General features: G+C 35.5%; 1 protein-coding gene across 27 annotated transcripts in view; it reads left to right on the top strand.

The window, feature by feature from the left end:
* Window positions 1-21,977, top strand: part of ank3b (ankyrin 3b) — a 339,224-nt gene that overhangs the window by 106,359 nt on the left and 210,888 nt on the right. For 3 of the 27 annotated variants that reach the window (NM_001105696.2, XM_087274462.1, XM_087274461.1), the window contains 1 exon segment: window positions 17,633-18,075. The exons of the other annotated variants lie outside the window; for them this stretch is intronic. In NM_001105696.2, coding sequence (NP_001099166.2) covers window positions 17,965-18,075 — 111 coding nt within the window. In that variant the 5' untranslated portion in view covers window positions 17,633-17,964. 27 annotated transcript variants of the gene reach the window in all.

Genomic DNA, 21,977 nt, shown 5'->3' with positions numbered 1-21,977 from the left:
CCCCTCTATTTAACATTTAATCCCCATGAAGGAAGTCAAAACAAGATGCATGGGGGGGGTCAGCTCTTTAATAGTGATAAATAGTTGGGGTTGGGGGTTGTCGCGCGCGTACTAAAGAGCGGTGTTTTCGCGCGCGTTCTGATCAGCTGTGTTGTTGCTGAAGGGTGGGACCGAGGGTGTGTCGCGTCGCGGGGGCACTTTTGATCATTTTGGAAGGGCACTTTCTATCCAAGACTAAAAAGGGCATGTGCTCTGCACAGGTTGAGCCCTATGTGTGCACGTGCCTGCAAGAGTGTGTGGGTGTTTCCCAGGGTTGGGTTGTGGCTGGAAGGGCATCTGCTGCGTAAAACATATGCTGGATAAGTTGGCGGTTCATTCGACTGTGGTGACCCCTAATTGATAAAAGGACTAAGCCGAAAAGAAAATGAATGAATGTAATGAGGGTTTAAATGAGCTGATCTAGAGGACTGATAGACATTGCAGATGTACACAAGACACTTCTTTTGTAAAACAGGTTGTTGTATCTTTATTTAGCCTAAAGGCCCTTGCACACTGAGACGTTTTTTTGCTTGCGTTTTCCCTCGACGTTTACCGCCTCGTGACTAAACAAAGGGCGTCAATGTGATTGTGCACACCAACGCGCAAAACGCCAGGCGCAAAAGCGTAATTTAAAAAAATGCTTCATGCTCGTTTTTTTGTTTTGACGCGCCATGTCAAATCCTTCTCTACCAATCAGATCGGCAGTTTTGTTCACATGCACGGAGCTGCTGAAGTTACAGTAAACAGCACTTGGAGGCGCTCAAGCATAAAACTGAGAGTGCGCAATGAAGAAGATGCCCAGAGGAGATGGAACTGCTTATTGCTCTTGTGAACACTTATAATTTCTTCATCGCTACAGCTGGAGCTGCTGCTTGAACCATCCATGCTTGTTCGAGTCACCAGCAACTTTAACAACAAGCGTGTGAACTTTTTCTTCTTCTTCTTCTTATGGGGTTAATGGCGGTTGGCAGACCAACTTAAATGGTGCATTTCCGCCACCTACTGGATAGGAGTGTGGAGCGCATAATGTTGGAAAAAGCATGAGTACTAAAGATATATGATACGAATGGAGGGATGAGATTACCATAGGGAAGAGAGAACAGTAATAACAGTAGGAGGAGAGGAGAGAAAGAAAGAAAAAAAATACTAGTTAAAAATCATAGTAAATTTTATTTCCTTATTTTGCTAAGCTATTCTTAAATTCTATTAATCAATTTTGTTTCCTTTAAGTAATTAATTAATTGCATTATTATTTCAACTTGATTTGAACTGTTTCCTAATAGGGTCTGAAATGACAAATTTTTAATCCCATAAATACTTAATCCTTGAACTAACTGATATCTCTGATTGTCATATGCCACACATTCTGTAATTACATGTTCTAATGTTTCTATTTTCCCGCATTTATCACAACATCCTGTCTCGTGCTTCCCTATTCTGAACTTATACTGGTTTAGCAAACAATGACCAGCACGCAACCTAGTTATTACCACATCATTCCTTCTATTACCAAACTTATTTCTAGTACCACCCACACATCCTTGAATATTATGCATATGTCTGCCTTTTTCTCCATTATCCCACTCCCTTTGCCACATTCTACCTGTTTCTTTTGCAATTATGTTTTTTACCTCTGACTTACTTATTTTTATTTTTATTTCTATCTGAGTATGTTGTAATGCTTCCTTTGCAAGTTGGTCTGCCTCTTCATTACCTACTACTCCCATATGACCAGGAATCCACAAGAAGCTTACAAAAAGTCCACCCTGTCTGATTCTGAATAAATTTTGCATTATCTCATTCATTATGTCCTGTCTTGCCTTAGATGTTCCAGTAATTAAGTTGTTTAGTACTGACAGAGAATCGGAGCATATTACTGATCTTAATGGTTTCACGTCTTCTATCCACTGAAGAGCAAGAAGTATAGCTACAATTTCTGTAGTGTACACAGAAAGTCGGTCCGTTATTCTTTTTGATATTTTAATATTGAATTTTGGGATGTAAACTGCTACTGCCGTTTTTTCATCTTTAGGATCTTTTGACCCATCTGTATATATCTGTAAATAATTGAAATATGACTGATTTATGTATTGTTGTATTTCTTTTTCATTTAACATATTATTTTTGTGTTTTTCCTCATGTAGTAATAAATCGACTACTGGTTTATGGAAAAGCCAAGGCGGAATCGCAGAGGTTGGCACAGCAGGGGCTAAATTGATGTCTCTTATGCCCATATTTTGAGCCTCGTCTTTTACTGTCCAACCAAAACTATCTATCTTTTTATGTCCATATTCCCAACATTCCTTTAGTACTGTTTTTACTGGGTGCCTCTCTTCTTGGCTTTTAATGCTAACCCAATATCTCATTTTTAACTTAATTCTTCTAATTTTTAGAGGCATTTCCCCCATCTCTACTTGTAATGCTATAATGGGTGTAGTTCTTAGTGCTCCACAGCATATTCTTAGTGCCTGAGATTGAATCGCATCTATTTTCAACAACTGAGTTTTAGCTGCGGAACTATATACTACGCATCCATAATCTATAGTAGATCTTACCAGTGCATTATAGATTCTTTTAAGCGAGAAACGACATGCACCCCATTCAGCTCCTGCCAGACACCTCATTACATTAATTCCTTTTTTACATTTATCTATTATTTTTTGAATATGCATATTAAAATTCAGTTTTACATCCATCCACATTCCTAAATATCTAATTACTGATACCTGTTCTATTTTTTGTCTGTATATATTAATATTTATATTTGGATTAACTTTCTTTTTTGAAAAACAAATAACCTGAGTTTTATCAGTAGAAAATCTAAACCCCCACTCATCCGCCCAATCTTGTACTGTCCTCACTGCATTCTGTAAACACCTTTCTACATGAACTACATTTCTTCCCCTCTTCCATAGCGCACCATCATCTGCATATAAAGATCTCCCGATCCCCAACTCCATTTTTGAAAAGATGTCATTTATCATGATATTAAATAGGATAGGGCTGCTAACACTCCCTTGTGGTGTTCCGTTCTCTACCTTATATATTTGGGAGAATGCAGAACCCACTCTAACTTGTATTGTTCTTTTTAACAAAAAATTCTTGATCCAGTTATACATTTTTCCATTAATTTCCATTTTTTCTAATTTAATTAAAAGTCCTTCTCTCCACATCATGTCGTATGCTTTTTCAATATCGAAAAATACTCCCACCAACACTTCCTTATTTACTTGTGCCTTTCTTATTTCTGATTCCAAACAAATCACTGAATCCATTGTATTACGTCCCTTCCTGAAACCACTTTGGTATGCGGCAAAAAAGTTTTCTTTTTCGATAGCATAAACCAGTCTGCTCATTACCATGCGTTCCATTAATTTACATATATTAGAAGTTAATGCTATGGGTCTGTAGTTATTTGGTTGTGACTGATCCTTACCTGGTTTTGCAATTGGTATTATGACACCGTGTTTCCACTCTGCTGGTAAAATCCCTGACTCCCATACTTTATTAAATAATTTTAGTATTATACATAATGAATTATCTGATAAATGCTTAATCATTTCGTTACAAATTTCATCTTTTCCAGGTGAGGTTTTCTTACTTTCTGCCAATGCTTTTTTTAACTCAAATAATGTAAATTCCCTATCTAATGTACTTTCAGATGGCCCTTTGTTTTCCAACAACCACGGATTCCTGATCAAGATCTGTTCCCTATTTCTTCTAATTTCTTCAGATAGGTTAGCGTTACTATGAATTCTGGCAAAATTTTTTGCTAGAACTTCAGCTTTCTCCATATTAGAAATTACTAATCTGTTATTGTCTGTCAATGTAGGAATATTATTATTTCTTTGTTTTCCTGCCATTTTCCTTATCATACCCCATATGTCAGATACATTGACATCCTCCCCAATACTGTCACAGTACTCTCTCCAATAATTCTTTTTTGCCCTTCTAATTATTTTCCTCACTATTGCCTGAGCTCTTTTATAATTTATAAAGTCATTATAATTTAATGTTTTTCTAACTTTTTTTAATGCATTATTCCTTTTACTTACTACTTCGCTGCACTCTTCATTCCACCAAGGAACTGCTTTCTTCTTATCATTAGCTTTTTTTCTTCCTATTACTTCTTCCGCAGTGCTCTTAAGAACTTCACAAAGTTTAGAATTAATAACTTCCACATCATCCTCACATCTATCTATTTCCGACAATCTATTATTACATAATTCCTTAAAATTTTCCCAGTCAGCTGTTCTGAATTTCCACCTTGGCATTCTTTCTACCACAGTTCGAATTATCTGTATTCCAATTGAACTTAGAATTGGATAATGATCACTACCAATTGTGTTTTGCTTTAATACTTTCCAATCACATCTTCCAGCTAGGCTTTCAGAAACTAGTGTTAAATCTAAATTTGAGTATTTTCCTTTTATTAACTCTACTCTTGTGTAACCTCCATCATTGATACATACTAATCCTCCCCAATCCAGCATATCTTCTATAATTAGTCCATTGTAATCTGTTTTTTTACTCCCCCATAAAGTGTTGTGAGCATTAAAATCCCCGCACCACACGATTTTATTATTTCCATTCCCTTGGATATGTTCTAGATTGTCCTTACTTAATTTATCACATGGATTATAATAGTTTATTATTCTAACTTTCTGTGTTCCATCGCATATTTCAACTGCCACAGCTTCTTGTTCCCCAGTGATCTCAACTGCCCTATACCCAATACTCTGTTTAATAAATGTAGCTACCCCACCACCATTAGACTTGTCTCTATCTTTTCTTACCGAAGTGTATCCATTAATTACAAAATCTAAATGTGACTTAAGCCAAGTTTCCTGAACACATATGATGTCAGGGCTATTTTCATGATCTACTATGAATTTTTTAAATTCTTGTCCGTTTGCAATTAGGCTTCTTGCATTCCACTGCAGTATTGTTAATACCATTATATACTTCCACATGGTTGACTATATACTGTCTGACTAGTTCCTGATTGTATCTTGAGTCTATCGTTTATCATATCTACTGTAACACCCTCTAATTCCAAATATTTTGAAGCAGCTCTGATGATAATTTTAATTCTCTCGGTCCTGCTCTCCGTCTGCGCAGAGCAATTAACTACTTCTGCTATAAATGTGACGAACGATACTTTGTCAATACATACTTCATTATCTTTATTTTGTTCTTTCATCGTTGCTTTTTGTTGAGATTCTGTTACTCTGGTTTCTGGTTCTCTTGATGTCTGTTTAACTTTCTTTAGAGCTTCAGCATACGAGATTCCCTCAGACATTCGGACATTTTGGACTTGTACAGCATTTTTCCTAACTTGACATCCTCCGTAGCCCGCACTGTGTTCCCCACCACAATTACAACACCTTGGCTTTACTTCCTGCCCACATTTACCATACTCATGGTCTCCCCCACATCTCGCACATCTCTGTTTACCTCTACAAACTGCCGCTACGTGTCCGAACTTTTGGCATTTGTAACAGCGTATTGGCGGGGGGACATATAGCCTAACGTTGTAGCTCAAATATCCTAAGTACACTCTTTCCGGTAGTTTGTTTTCATCAAAATGAATCATTACAGACAGACTGTCTACTTTTTCGTTATTTCTAACGCATTTTAGTCGTTTGACTTCTTTTACTGCTGCCCCAGTGATATTTCGTTTTATTTTCTCAACTGTAACATCAGTAGGGATTCCTGTTATTACTCCTCTAATCCATTTTTTTTCTTCTGGGATAGAACATATTACTTTATGCCCTAATAATGTCTTCATAGCCAAGGCCATCTTCTGTTGCTTATGATCTTTACAGTATATAATCATTTTCCCGTCTCTCAAGGTCTTAACACTCTCAATCGTTCCTAACATTTCTTTAAGAGTTTTTGTAAGCTTCAAAGGATTGATGGTATTCACAGAGTCGCTAGCAAACTTCAGCATTACCTTATACTCTTCTCTTCTCCTTCTCGCCTGGTGACTTCCCTTTTCGCTGTCCGATTCAGATATTTGTGCCCAACTTTTCTTTCTTTTACGATTTTCTACAACGCTCCATTCATTACTAGCATTACCTCCACTATCTCCGTCTACCCTCTCCTCCTCCATTTCCGGATCACTTCCGGAATCCACACTACCTTCCGCCATTAGCGCACCAGTCACAATCCAGCTCGTCTCACCAACCGCCCTCCTGCCACCAAGCGTGTGAACTTCCTCTCCTCCTCTTCTTCTGTGTTACAAGCGGGTGTCAGAAGCTTAAAGTTGTGTAGCGCCATCTAACGTCAAAGAGTGATTTTGCATACTCTTCTGCTTGACGCCAGTGAAAAACGCTTGTGTTTGAATACGGAAAAACATCTCGTAAAACGAAAAACGAAAAGCGTCCCGGTGTGTAGGAGCCTTAAAAGTAAAGTAAAATTAAACGCATGCAGTAGCTTGACCTCTAAGATTACTTTAGGTCAGAATACACTAAATATTTCTTAAAATTCTGAATATTCTTTAAGTTTTATTAATAAATTTAAATATTATTAAAAAATACATATATTTGATTCACTGAAACATGTATTACCAACACAATCTCACGACAATTCATAACTTTTTGATTTAGTGGCTAATTCGTATTAATTCGTACAATTTAGTACGATTTGCTCAATGACGGTTGGGGTTAGGGGGGGGATTAGGTGCCATGCCTTCTTTTTAAAATCAGACATTTTCGTACAGCTGCACTCATACAAATTTGTATGAATTAGCCACTAAACTGAAAAAATATAAAATACTTACGTTTCCTCGTAAGAACCGGCTGGTATTACACATACTAATATTACCGAAAAAATTGACCCCCCCCCCCCTCCTTTCGTCAATGTATAATTTGCACCCTGAGTAATTCCACTTTAGCAGAGTTAAATGAATGCTTTCAGTGTTGACCAGAGCAATTAAAACACGTGCAAAAGTCTTAGTAATACAAATTATGTAGTAGTTTGAACACACTGCAAAAAATGCAGGATTCCACGCAATTCCTTCATGTTGTCCTAACACAAATCGATTAATTGAACTTAATTGTTTTTACAAATTAAAATGGTTTGAACACAAAGCAAGTAAGTTTTACAAAAAACACTCAAGAATTGTGTTGATTCTGCTCATTTTAGCTCATATTCACTGAACCCAAAGCCATACAAATAATTGAAAGTAAAAATTACAAAAAATTCAGACAAACCTCTTTATATTAAAGATCATGTATAGTTAAAAATGTCTACTTTACATTAAATTACTTTACAATAGGCAAATTAAGAAAAGATAGAACATGTTTTATGTTTATGTGGATAGAAAAATGTATTTTTTGTATGTGATATCATGTACTTCTATTGACCTTATTCTAATATGCGGAAGTGCGCCTGTTTTCGTGATTGTTTTAGAACTTCCGATTCAGTCGCCTATGGGAGAAATGACTAGGAATAATAAACGTCAGAAAACGGTCAAAGTACTTGCTCTACAAACAAATGTTTGCATGACTATACAGACCAAGTAGAATAATATAATAAGGAAATATCAGTTTGCAACATCAAACAGCGAAACGAGCAGTTTTTAACGTCAAAAATGAATGAAAGTGAATGAGACCGGAAGTCTCGAGCCAAAAAGATTCAAATGGCTGTGCCCGCTCGTCTGCAAAGAATAAGGTGAATAAGCAGTCCAAAATCCGATTTTCCACCACAGAACGAGTGCTTATTAATTCTGAAATGCGTATTATTATTGTTGTTTTTCAGTGACTGCTGTTAGTTTATATAAATTGTACACCAATTATTAAACTGTACACCAGTTTTAGGCGAGGCAGTGGTGCAGTAGGTAGTGCTGTTGCCTCACAGCAAGAAGGTCGCTGGGTCGCCGGTTCGAACCTCAGCTCAGTTGGTGTTTCTGTGTGGAATTTGCATGTTCTCCCTGCCTTCGCGTGGGTTTCCTCCGGGTGTTCTGGTTCCCCCCACAGTCCAAAGATATGCGGTACAGGTGAATTGGGTAAGCTAAATTGTCCGTAGTGTACGAGTGTGTGTGTGAATGTGTGTGTGGATGTTTCCCAGAGATGGGTTGCGGCTGGAAGGGTATCCGCTGGGTAAAAAACTTGCTGGATATGTTGGCGGTTCATTCCGCTGTGGCGACCCCGGATTAATAAAGGGACTAAGCCGACAAGAAAATGAATGAATGAACACCAGTTTTAGTCTTAGTTGTTTTTTGTTTTTGTTTTTTGTTTTGCTTAAATATCCTTGGTTCAGATGCATGAATACACTGTGTAGAAGATTATTTGTGTCATTTGTATGCGTTGTTATGCATCTGTGTGTGTATGTGTGTGTGGACATCCGGATGGCCGGTGTTTTTGAGGAGAAGCTGATGGTGTTGTGTTGGATGTGTTGACTCATGAACCGTGTGTGGAGTCATGCATGTTCCAGTGCTTTGGTCTTCTGCTTTCATGAGCTGATGGTCAATACTTGCTCATGAATTATTGAATCTCCTCAAGTAATCTCTGAAATGTCTTTTGCTGCATCTAATACGCCCTGCCTAAGAATCATCCTCAGATGCTTCACAATTACAGTTTCTCACTGCAATAAACACTAGTTTTTTTTTTTTTTTGCAGAACACCTTGACCTAGTAACATATTTAGCATAGAGCGTGACTTGTTTCACATTATCTGTTTATAGTAAACGTGCACGGTGTCTTATCTGGTTCATATGTCATAAAAAAGTTCAAAGACAAGCTAAAACAAATGGTGAACTCTGCTTTCACATCTGTAGTTCGCTTCACTTGGTCTGGACCAAGGGTAATAAATGATACATTGTTGCATCTTCTGCCGTCTTAAGGTCGTTTTCACACCACACTGCTGGCTTTGGTCCGAACCAGTTGAAACGAACCAAAATGCAGTCATCTGACAAAATCCACATCTTTCATTGGCCAGATGTTGTTGAACATATTTCCTAAACTGCTTATTGATTGGTCAGAATTTACGTGCGGGAAAATGCCAGTGAACTCCCTCAGGTAAACAAAACCTTTTTCTCTGGAGGGACGACTGCGCTGGCTGATTGTATCCCTGCTTTAGACAAACTATACATTACGAAAATTAAGCGCCACCGAGGCTGGAAAACAGTGTATAATGCATCGCTCGTCACTTCAGGAGGAGACGTGAATTAATTTAGCTAAACTGCGACATGGTCATCTTGTGGAAATATTACCAACGATCCATCAGGTAATGTTTTACCCTCTCTCTCTCTATCTCTGTTGGTTAAGCGCTGTCAACAAATATTTTTCCTCCATATCCCATAATGCACAGCGCATCGGCCTACGGCAGCTGAATTAGTCCAAACGTAGTACTTTTTGCGGTTGGACCTGTTTTAGTACGGATCATATTCTCACCACAAACTAACCACTCCAGGGTCTATTTGAAAGTGTACCGAGACCACCTCTTCAAGCAGGTCTCGCTTATTTGGTCCGCTTTTGGTGCACACTCGAGTATGATTGCTGCATTCTCACCAAACAAACCGTACCAAAAGGGGAAACGAACTCTAGTGCGATTCAATCGAACTAAATAGGGCAGGTGTGAAAGCACCCTTATTGAGGGATAATTTTTGATTAACCTGAAAATTGAAGGACAGTTGTTTAGAATTATTTTCTATGAATAGCTTTGATTTTTTTAAAGATTTATATCAAAGGCACAACATGTAAGATTTGGTTCATGAAAATATCCAAAAACCACCAGAACAGTGTTATATATATATTTGCTGACTTATCATTATTTCAAATGTTTTAAAAGAATGTTCAAATCTGGAGAAAAACTACAGGTTAAAACTACAAACCGTGTCTTGTTTTATCATGCTAATGATGTCATACACCCTCCATTTCCAGTTTGTTTTATAGAAAACAGGCAATCGCCGAAGATGCCTTTTCAATTTTGTGCGCTTTATTTGCAGCATTATAACAGAATTAAAATGTATTTCAAGAGTTCACACTTTTTTTTATGATTGATTATAAAGCTTGTTTGGCATACTGTCCCGGAGAGAGCCCTGAGCTCATTAGATCCTCGAGCCCGGGGCTCCCTCCCGCCTGCAAGGCAAGAGGGGAGTTTGAGCTCAGGTAGATCACGAGAACTCCTCTGCTGCCGTAGTAGCTAATGAACAGATAGTGATTGCTCTTAAGAGATAACTACTTATAGAGCAATTTGGATTAGTCAATTAATATAAGTTGCACGTTTTTGGACGATGGAAGGAAACCGAGGAACCCCGCGTGAGCACGGAAAGAACTTGTAAACTCCGCACAGAAACGTCGGCTGGCTTGGTAAGGACTAGAACCAGTGATGTTCTTGCTGTGAGGCAACAGTGCTAACCACTGGGTGCCACCCGTCTTGGAAAGGAGGAGGAGTAGAGGTGGAAGGGGGGATTCTTTAAAACGAAGATGGCTATTATATGGAACTTAGGGTGTTTATAGTGGCTGAGGAATCGTCTGATTGGTGAATCATAAATTGGATAATGTGAGACCAGCCACAAGCAATCATAAGCATGTGATCCTCTCAAAATTAGTTTCTAAATAAACTTCACTTAATTTCATAAAAACGCACTGTTTTTCTTCATATGATCACTAGTGTAAGAGATGTTAGTGGTGGACTGTGGCATAATAAAAGCTCTGCTGTTTTCATGCCACGTCGTGCTTGTCTCTTATCAGCAATGGGGTATATGCACACAGACTTTAAATTTTCAACCAGCCACCCCCAGGTCTTTCCATTATAAAACCACCATGTTTTACATGTTTTTCATTTTAAAAATGAAACAATGGTTTGAACACACTGTACACTGAGCCCAAAACCACACAAATAAATAAAAGTAAACATTATGACAATCTTCTTCATGACAACGACAGACCACATGCGGTCTAACACATGTTTTGGTATGAATTTTATTTCTTGTATTCAGAGTTTGTATATAGTACTCAAAATTTGTATATAGTATTCATAATTATTCCACTTCAGAAATAATCTGCCAAGTATCTCTCATTCTAAAGAATCTGTACCCCAAACAACACGTGCTTTTATAAGCCATTGTTTATCTGATCACGATACTGTCAGTTGTCACATTTGTAAACATGATGACTTTTTCTTTAATATTAGGGGGTTTACCATCCTGATAGATTAGTTGACTGTTAAAAACAGCCAAGGCTCATTGGAAATACATGACTTGCAATATGTAACAAACAGGGTACTCCAGGTACATTTCATTCCACATTTCAGATGACAAATCCACTGGAGGGTGCTGTCTGCATTTTTGCAAATCTAAAATATGTTACTAATGGTACGTTTTCTTGTACGTTTCAGATACACATCCTTCTTGTAAGCGTCCACGAGAAGACAGTGCTTGTCATATAGATCACAAAGCAAACCACTGACGTAAATCCTTCTCTTAACCAAACCAGTATTGTTTTCAAAACAAACCTAGAATAAAAGTGCACTATATGCAACTATTTACCTTGATTTTATATTGCTTTTTTTTCTTTTGTTAAACCGTGCTTCACTAGACTCAATCAAGTACAACACTGTATAAAGTGAGTTATTAAGTAAACCGACCACACTAAAAAAGTTGTCCATATGGAGATAAATAGGCAAGGAAAATGTGTTTCTGTTACAAATCATAGATGTTTTGTGGTATTTATTTATTTGTGGTATTTGTTGTGCAAAGAACTTCATGAAAATGATCTGTAGTGTTTAAAGGGAAGCAAACAGAATTGTGTAACGTTAGTATAGCATTCATTTGATCTAGAATCTGCAGTCAAACCTGTGTTGAAGTGTGGATTCACAAAAATGTAGGCTGAAGCACAAAAAACAAGACACGTCTCTCTGAAATCCTTTAATTCAGTCAGATGAGGACTTCAAAACTCTTCGGTTTTGTGCGCATCAGACATTCATGGACATGACGTCTGAGGCTGAAACTAATTTCAGATAAACCTGCATCTATATAGCTCATAAAACACACTGGATTACCGTGGATGGTTGCTGTTTGTCACTTTAGATTGTCTTTTCCTTTTAGATGGAAAGAGTAGTTGGCTAGAATTAGATGTAAAGTGGATCAGACTTTATGCTTATACTCAAATGTCTGAATGTCAGAATGAATTCCCTCAGATTTAGCATTCCCTGCCCATATATATATATATATATATATATATATATATATATATATATATGTATATATATATATATATATATATATATATATATATATATATATATATATATATATATATATATATATATATATATATATATATACAGGGCACCCACCAATCCACCATATGCGGGTAGATTTTAGCTGTGGTGGGTCAGACAGACACTCTTGCTAGCCACTTTGGTTGGTTGAAAACTATTTTGAAATTGTAGTTTTCTTAGAAGCAGGGTTCGACAATAAGTATGGCCCAATATTTGTGCAAATGCGATCTTAGAATCGAGAATCAGCATGACCGACAAATATAATTTTGTTCGTGCGGGCAAAAGAAAGCCGGTTGAATGCCGAATGAGAGGATAATCAGCTGATGTGATGCATGCGACTGTTTAAAACACGTGCCCGCTCCCGTGTCCTTGCTTGAAACAACCGTGCCTGGAAACTGAACTGGTGTGATCGGTTCTCTTTTAAATTGACTTGACAAAAAGTTATGTTCATGCACCCACAGTCCTGCTGCTCCAGATTGGTCTTTTTGTAAGGAGCACATGTTGCTTTCACTTTAAACATTATTTGAACAGGATATACTACCTTTTTTGTGTAGTTAACTGGTGTCAACTGTTTTTTTTAAAGAAATGTTTTGTTAAATAAAAAGTGTAGTATACAGCTATATTTAGTTTGTTTTGACACATTATTTAAAATTTGTGGCTAAGAAATAATTATTGATTTATTTATTGTGTTGTTAGAGATAAATTTAGTAAATCCTTTGAGCTCTGAAAAGTCATGTGAAATAAAAACTAATTGTAATACAAAACTATGAAACCATGACCCATGTGCTCATGTTCACTGAGCAAGCTTATACACAACATACAGGAAATGTAAAATGAATTAGGAGGCATGTGGACATTCCACAAAATATAAAATATATTTTCCTGACAACAAAATTTGGCTAGTTAAAATGGCGAGTGGGTAATAATGCTGGAAAACTACTAGCCACACTGGCTGGTGATCAAAAAAGTTAATGTCAAGCCCTGTATATATATATATATATATATATATATATATATATATATATATATATATATATATATATATATATATATATATATATATATATATATATATATATACTACTAAATCCTAAAACCGAATGCTTTTTTTGGGGACTTGCTATTATACTGAATTGATGTAAGCAACATTTAATCTCTCTATTTTATCTGTTCACAAAATGGCCTTAATCCTTTTTTTTTTTTTTTAAAGAAACAGATGGTGGGAAAATAAATGACATTTGCCCAGCAACACACTCGAATTGTGCTCTTAAATGCTGGACAGCCTGAGATACTCAGTTAATGTTCTTTCACTTGGCAATGGCCGCTGTGTTTCCGCTCTCTTCCACTGCTCTCATTAGCCAATGGCAGAAAAGTTCCTCTTCTTTGCGCCAATCAGAAGACAGCATCCCACCGCCTGTCACTTCATTAATATTCAGCGACTGCAGTCCCTCATCATGGGCTCAGGTGGTGCACAGAACAGAGCGGGAACATGCGAACAGTGTGAATACATAACACACACACACACACTGCTCACATCAATAATACCCCTTCTATCTGGATTCTGACGGTTTCTTCTGCTTTAAAATGGGGTGAAAAGCAACACTGAGTCACATTGCCGAATGAGTTGTCTGTTATGAGGGTAATTCAGTTTTGCTAAGCCTCCTTTAATTTTATTATTTAAAATGAATTTGTTTTGCAAAAAAATTACAATTAAACATCTTTTATATGAGATTATTATATAAGATATTTGTCTCAGAAGCAACATTATTAGGATATGTTTACTGAGGATATTTTCAAGTGGTTTTTACACCCTGTTTTTAGGCAGTTTTAATTATAAGCAGCATTATTTTTAATTTAATGTAACAACTTCTAAAACACTATTTTATATGGGCTACTAAAGGCATTTGTTTCTTTTAAATATTATTACAATATATAATTTTATATTATATTATATATTATTTATATATATTTATACAGTTGAAGTCAGAAATATTAGCCCCCCTGTCTATTTTGCTCCCCAACTTCAGCATATTTCTAAACATAATAGTTTTAGTAACTCATTTCTAATAACTGATTTATTTTATATTTGCCATGATGACAACACTTAATATTTTACTTGATATTTTTCAAGACACTTCTATACAGCTTAAAGTGACATTTAAAGGCTTAACTCGGTTAATTAGGTTAACTAGGCAGGTTAGGGTAATTAGGCAAGTTATTATATAACGATGGTTTGTTCTGTAGACTATCGAAATAATTAAATAGCTTTAAGGGGCTTATCATTTTGACCTTAAAATGTTTTTAAAAAATTAAAAACTGCTTTTATTCTAGCCAAAATAAAACAAATAAGACTTTCTCCAGAAGGAAAATCAGACATATCAGACATACTGCGAAAATTTCTTTGCTCTGTTAAACATCATTTGGGAAATATTAAAAAAAAAAAAAAAAATTCAAAGGGGGCTAATAATTCTGACTTCAACTGTGAAAATATAATAATATTAATTGTTAAAAATGAATGTATTATTATTATATTATGGCCTAGCTTTTAACAAATAATTGTATATTATTTTTATTTTTATTATTATTATTATTACGTGTGCCTGCCTTAACTGTACATGATCGTATAAGCAAGCTAATAAATAAATAATATAAATGCTAAATAAATATGATTAAAATATCAAAATAGAAATTTAGATTGCTTTATTTATTTATTTTTTATTGATATATGGACATTAAAGTGTTTCCCAGGATTGGGTTGCGGCTGGAAGAGCATCCGCTGTGGAAAACATATACTACAATAGTTGGTGGTTCATTCAGCTGTTGCGATCCCTGATAAATAAGAGACTAAGCTAAAGAAAAATGAATGAATGAATGGACATTAAGAGATGTTTTAACTGGTTACAATAAACAAGTTTTGCTTTGTGACAAGTGACAAGAGCTTTTGTCATTCATTTATTTATTTTCTTTTCGGCTTAGTCCATTTATTAATCTGGGGTCTGCATAGCAGAATGAACTAGCAACTTATCAAGCATATGTTTTACACAGCGGTTGCCCTTCCAGCTGCAACCCAGCAATGGGAAACATCCATACACTCTCATTCACACTCATACACTACGGACAATTTTAGCTTGCCCAATTCACCTGTACAGCATGTCTTTGGACTGTGGGGGAAACCAGAGCACCCAGAGGAAACCCATGCGAACGCAGTGAGAACATGCAAACTACACACAGGAACACCAACTGACCCAGCCGAGGCTCGAACCAGTGACCTTCTTGCTGTGAGGCGACAGTATACCTACATCATCCGGAGCATTGTGTGTATGTAGCTCCACCCTCCACAGAGTCTCATTGGTTCCTATTTTAAACAGTAGATACTATTTATTATGATCAGGTTTGACTATGTTGCAGCTTATTTTTTTACATTCATTGTTGGTGGTCAAATTAATTAATTAATTTATTTATTTATTTATTCATTTTCCATCAACTCTCTTTTTAAAGTGTCTATTTCAGAGGTCTCAACAGCTATTCCAGCATATGTTTTATGCAGCGGATGTCCTTTCAGCCATAACCCAGTACTCGGAAACACATCATTTTCTTATGAGTTTCTTTGTTCAGTCTTAAGAGACAATATAAGACAATTGTTTTAGGAGAGATTAGCAAAGAACAAGCTACTGTATCACTGAAATCATACACTAAAACATCTTCTACAAAAGCTCTCTCCAAAGTCACATCTTTTTTTATGTCCTCCGTCTCTTCCTCTTTATTTCCCTGGTGTTTTTGGCTCAGGAGAAACAGGAAGTAGCTGCTGGTTATTGTAATTTTGTGATATATTTATTTAAAACGAGCTTGTAATATAAAGGGATATAAGTTGTTAGTACCACTTTTTTGGTCATATAGAAATCTGAGATATATGCAAATGACATATATGACATACAAATATGCAACTTATATTTCAGAAATATTGCAAAAATGACAGCTGACAACTGTATATATATATACAGTTAAAGTCACAATTATTAGCCCCATTTGAATTTCTTTCTTCTTTTAAAAATATTTTCCAAATGTTATTCAACAGAGCAAGGAAATTTTCACAGTATGTCTTATAATATTTTTTCTTCTAGAGAAAGTCTTATTTGTTTTATTTTGGCTAGAATAAAAGCAGATAAAACATTTTTAAGCACCATTTTAAGGCCAAAATATTAGCCCCTTTAAGCTATATTTTTTCTCCATAGTCTACCAAACAAATTATCGTTATACAATAACTTGCCTAATTACCCTAACCTGCCTAGTTAACCTAATGAACCTAGTTAAGCCTTTAAATGTCACTTTAAGCTGTATAGAAGTGTCTTGAAAATATCTAGTCAAATATTATTTTCTGTCATCATGGCAAAGATAAAATAAATCAGTTATTGGAGATGAGTTATTCAAACTATTATGTTTAGAAATGTGCTGAAAAAATCTTCTCTTCATAAAACGGGGTTTAATAATTCTGAGTTCAACTGTATATATGCAAATGACATATAAGGCGTACAAGTTTACATTTGGATTTTACACACATAAAATATATGCCATAAATGCAACATACATTTAGAAAATATTGCAAAAATGGCACATTTATTTATATTCTAGCCACCGGAGTTTCAAATATGTACATATATGTTTGCATATATAATTGTATATGATCATATATGGCCATATATGAACGCATATATAACATTATAGCTAATACATTTGTACATATATGTACATATTTGTAATAAAAAAATAAAAATAAATATGACAGTGGCCATTTTTGCAATATTTTAAAAGGTATGTTGAATATGTGACATAAATCCAGAATCCAAATATATCAAATTTCTACGTTGATTATGCTCCTTTTGTGCCATTTCTGCTGCTTGGCAGCTTTAAATTCATTATATTTGATGATAAAGAGCAGCATTAATATTTTTCTAAACATCTCCATTTTTGTTTTTTGGAATTAAAGTCAGGTCTAAAATGGCATGCGGGTGGGTAATCTAAAAACACAATGCAAAGATAAATTTCCAAAAAAAAAAAAAGATATAATATCTTACACTGTTTTGCTTCCCAACTAAATCAATCCATTTCCACTATATATATATTTTTTTACCGAGAACTAAACCTAATACCAATGAAAAAAAAAGATCCTTTCCACATAAAGCAATTTGTTTTGCTCCACAGGGAAGCTCAGGACGGCAATGACTGTTCAATACAGACGTCCCCCTCTTTTTCCATGCGCGCGCGTGTATGTGTGTGTTTGTGTGTGTGTGTGTGTACGCATGCATGTGAGGGCGTGTTAATCCGCACACAGAACCATCAGCATCAACCCCCCCATTCCTCCCCTCACTTAGACACTTCCAGCTGGTGGCGAAGGAAACGCGCGTAAGATCCTCCATCCCAGCTGCCCTCCACCCTTCTCTCCGCTCTCCGTCCCGGCTCACTGCACGCTGGGGATGGGTTCAGGTAGGACCTGGAGAAAGAAAAAAGCACCACGGGGAAAGCACCGTCTCCTCCAAACGCTCATCTCTTCTTTCTCACACAAACGCAGTTCCCCAGCTTTAGCTCCTCGCTGGAACACATAGAGGGAGATTTTTTTTTTTCTTTTTTCTTCTGTGCGTGCACTCTTCAGTCTTTCTTCACTTTCTGAAAGGATACCTCACTTGGGCTTTTTTGCATCATGGCACACGCAGCATCCCAGCTGAAGAAAAAAGCCGATCTGGAACTTACAGCCGCCGAGGAAGAGAAGAAGAAAAAAAGCAGAAAGAGAACCAGGGATCCTAAGAAAAAGGTACCAGTCGGGTCAAGGTTCTGAGGGTGGCGCGTTTTCTTTATTTTGGCTGGGTGGGATGTCTGGAAGCTTCTTAAAGGTCACTTTTTTTTCTAAATCATATTTTTTTTTTGGCAAATGTAAATAAGTGTCTGGCTTTTAGACTGCAGTGATGATGATGCATCCTGTAAGAGATAGGAGATGCTTATTTATAGGGCGAACTTGTGCCTCATGAAGAAGGCGCACACTTGTTATTTTGGACTATTTTATTGGCTTTCAGGTAAAAAAATTACAGTAATTTTAAAGAATGATCTGAACTTTATCAGGTTGTAACCATCACCTTTTAATATTATAAAAAAATAATAGATCCAAACGGCGCTTGTTGGTTTGTTTGAATGCGTGTGGGTGAGTGTGTTTTTGTCTTTGATCCGTGCTGGGATTTGCTCTCCTTGTTGATGCGTGACTGGTGTCATTTTTACGGCGGGCTGTGCATCCAGACCCCCGAGGGCTCACGAACCCTCTCCCACGGGCTTTATGAAAGATTACCCAGCAACCCCCCTGTCCCGACCAGCTTCAATCCCATTACAAACCCACATCAAGCCATCCCATTATTCACAGGCTTCACCTACAGTATCTACAGGCACATCTGCTTCTGTCTTAGCTGCTCTTTTCTTATACTGAGCCGGAGGATGGATGGAAATGGTGGGATATCTGGCATCCCGTTCCTTTTGTTTACAAGTTGTTGAGACCTATGCGATACGTTCTTGATTGATTTCATTTTGGGTTGGATGCGTACAGTTGAGTTGTTCTTTTATTTTGACCGGTTTCTTAGTGTCTGTTAACGGACACTATGTGTTAATATTATATAATTCACCTTGATTGCTTCTTAAAATAGCGGCTATATATATATATATATATATATATATATATATATATATATATATATATATATATATATATATATATATATATATATATGAATGCTTAATACATTTAGTAAGATCTGAACACTTAAAATAAATTGACTTGGAAATTGCAAGTAAAATAATTACTATTTTAATACAACAAAATAAAATGATGCAATTAAATTAAACTTTAAATAAAAAAAAAATGCCCAAAACATGGTGTTTGATCTGTTTACGTAATTAGTTTAATTGAAAACTGCTAGAAAATGTAATTAAAAAAAATCTTGGGAATTTTTATAAAGTAAAATAAAATGATGTCATTTAATTAAACTTTAAATAATAAAATGCTTAAAGCACGTATTTATATTTGTACACTAAAATTAATTGAAAATTGTCAGAAAATGTAATAAACATAAATTAAATTAAATTAAATTAAATTAAATTAAATTAAATTAAATTAAATTAAATTAAATTAAAATACTTATTTAAATGGTTGCTGCTGGAAGGGCATTCCCTGCACAAAACATATATATGCCAGAGTAGTTGGTGGTTCATTCCGCTGTGCTGACGCCTGATAAAGCTGAAGAAAAATGAATGAATAATTTGATTAAACTTGAAATGTAAAAAAATGCTTAATACATATCATTAATACATATCACGGCATGTTTGACTTGAAAATTGCTAGTAAATTTGACAAAATAAAATCAAATGATCTCAACTGTCATTGAATTGAACTTGAAATTTAGAAAAACACATTTTACTGTGTACAAAGCCTGCCAGACAACAGCGCACACATATATTGTTAGCAACCCAGGTTGGTCGCGCCCTCATGGGACATGGTGTCGTGATGGAAAGCCTCCGTCACCCTGTCAAGGACTGAGAGCTTAACTCTGGATGACCTCTGTCATTCATGTGTGTGTGTGGCTGGAAATCTACATGCTAGAACTTTACACAAGAGCTGATTCTCACTCTGACAACACACAAGGTCAGATCTCACTGTAAACTGTTGCAGAAGTTGATGACCTAAATGACCTGTATGGAAATGGAGATACAGAAGATCATATTTTGCCATAGATATGTTTTAGTAAACCAAGTAAGTTTGTCTAAAAGTCTTGGACGTTGCTGAAAATCTTTTCTGTACAAAAAAAATGCATTTTATTTTATAATTTTTTTATTTTTAATTTAATTTTTTTATTGTATTTTTAATTTTATTTTAATATTTTACATTTTATTTAAATTTTTTTACTTTATTATTTTTATTTTTATTTTATTTATTAGTATTATTTATTGTATTTTTATTTTATTTTCATATATTTTTTAATTATTTATTTTTTATTGTATTCGTTATTTTATTTTAATGTTTTTTATTTTATTTTTTATTTTTTATTTTATTTTATCTTTTTTTATTGTATTTTTTATTTTTATTTTGTTTTATTATTTTTTATTTAATTCAAATTTAATTTAGATAATGAGTAAATAAATTAATCTGTTCTAAATTTTAACATGAACTTTTTTGTTCAAAGTGCAATTCATCCATAGACTACACCTAAAATATGACAATAGCGGCAAAAAAAAACAACACTAACTAAAAATATTTTTATTTATTATTATTATTAATTATTATTATTATTATTATTATTATTATTATTATTATTAATAATAATAATAATAATAATCATAAATACACTACTACTACTACTACTAATAATAATAATAATAATGTTATTATTATTAATATTATCACTATTATTAATATTATTATTATTAACTGTAATGCTTATCAGCAATCTAGCAGTTGCAGATTGCTAACAGACTACAAGTCCGCCATTATGGACTACAAGATCCAGTCATGCACCACACACACTAACAGCTGGTTCCTGATAGTGACTGATACACACAGCCGGAGAATCGTAACAAACTGATCACATTGGACTTCAATTACATCGCACACACACACACTTCATTGCTGAGTCTTGTTATCTGTTTCTATCACGTTACAATGCGTTTTCCTTGTCTTGTCTTGCCGATGTTTTGACCCTCAAATAATCCCTAATAATTTTGAGCATGATCTTTGCACAAAAAGATGCGAAACAAAGTTCAAAAATGTTCAAATGTATTCTTTTTAAATTCACATCCATACTCAGATTGTTAGACTGATCAGATTTCCGCATCCATGCTTGTGGAACGTCCTCAAAGATGCTTCAGCTTTCAGCACAGCTTTTGTAGGTTGTTTTGGAATGAGAGCGTCTCTGTGGTTTAGTAATGGGTGCTGATGGTAAAGTGTTCAGTGTTTGAGTCTCAGTATAGCTGTGGTCGTTGCAGGTTATTGATCGAGTGGAGCAGAACTGAGAGCCAAAGCACTAGTTCTGGCCGTTAGTTTATAGATCCGTTTTCGTGATCACAGTGATTAGTGGATCTGCAGTTTCCAGTTCTGTTGGTTTAACTTGACTAGCGTTCACACAACAGCTTTTTACGTTCTCTGAAGAATATGGGCATTATATGAATGATAAAAACATGCTGTCATGGTGCATGGGTGTTGCTACCAGGTTGTTGTTATACAGCTTTTAGGTTATTTAATGAGGACATGGAGTCATGATTTAGTGCAGGGGTCTCAAACTCAATTTACCTGGGGGCCGCAGGAGGCAAAGTCTGGGTGAGGCTGGGCCGCATAAGGGATTTCACAAAAAAAAAGTCCTCAAATGTCATTATTAACAGTTTTAATTATTTCTTCTGAACATGAAGTGTTCTGAACATTAATAGAACATTGAGTGAAGATTATGAACAGTTCTTCTGAACATGGCATCTTTTGCCTACTCCTTGCTGCCAGAGACTTGACAGCGCTTCTTCTCACAAATCTGAACCACATTTGGCTTTAGAGCGGAAGCGGTTGAGACCCTCAGTATGGCTTGGGGGAACTCACTCAAAACTTCCATTCCCTCACCTAAAAAAAGGCGTATATATGTATAAATAAAACACCCCCACCCCACTCCAGTCACATCAGTCTGTACCAGTCTGTAT

The sequence above is a fragment of the Danio rerio genome, chromosome 12 (assembly GCF_052040795.2).
Source record: "Danio rerio strain M-AB ecotype USA chromosome 12, GRCz13ab, whole genome shotgun sequence".
In the NCBI taxonomy this organism is placed as follows: Eukaryota; Metazoa; Chordata; class Actinopteri; order Cypriniformes; family Danionidae; genus Danio; species Danio rerio.
Note: the sequence above shows the minus strand (reverse complement) of the source record. Positions and strands in the feature narration are given on the sequence as shown.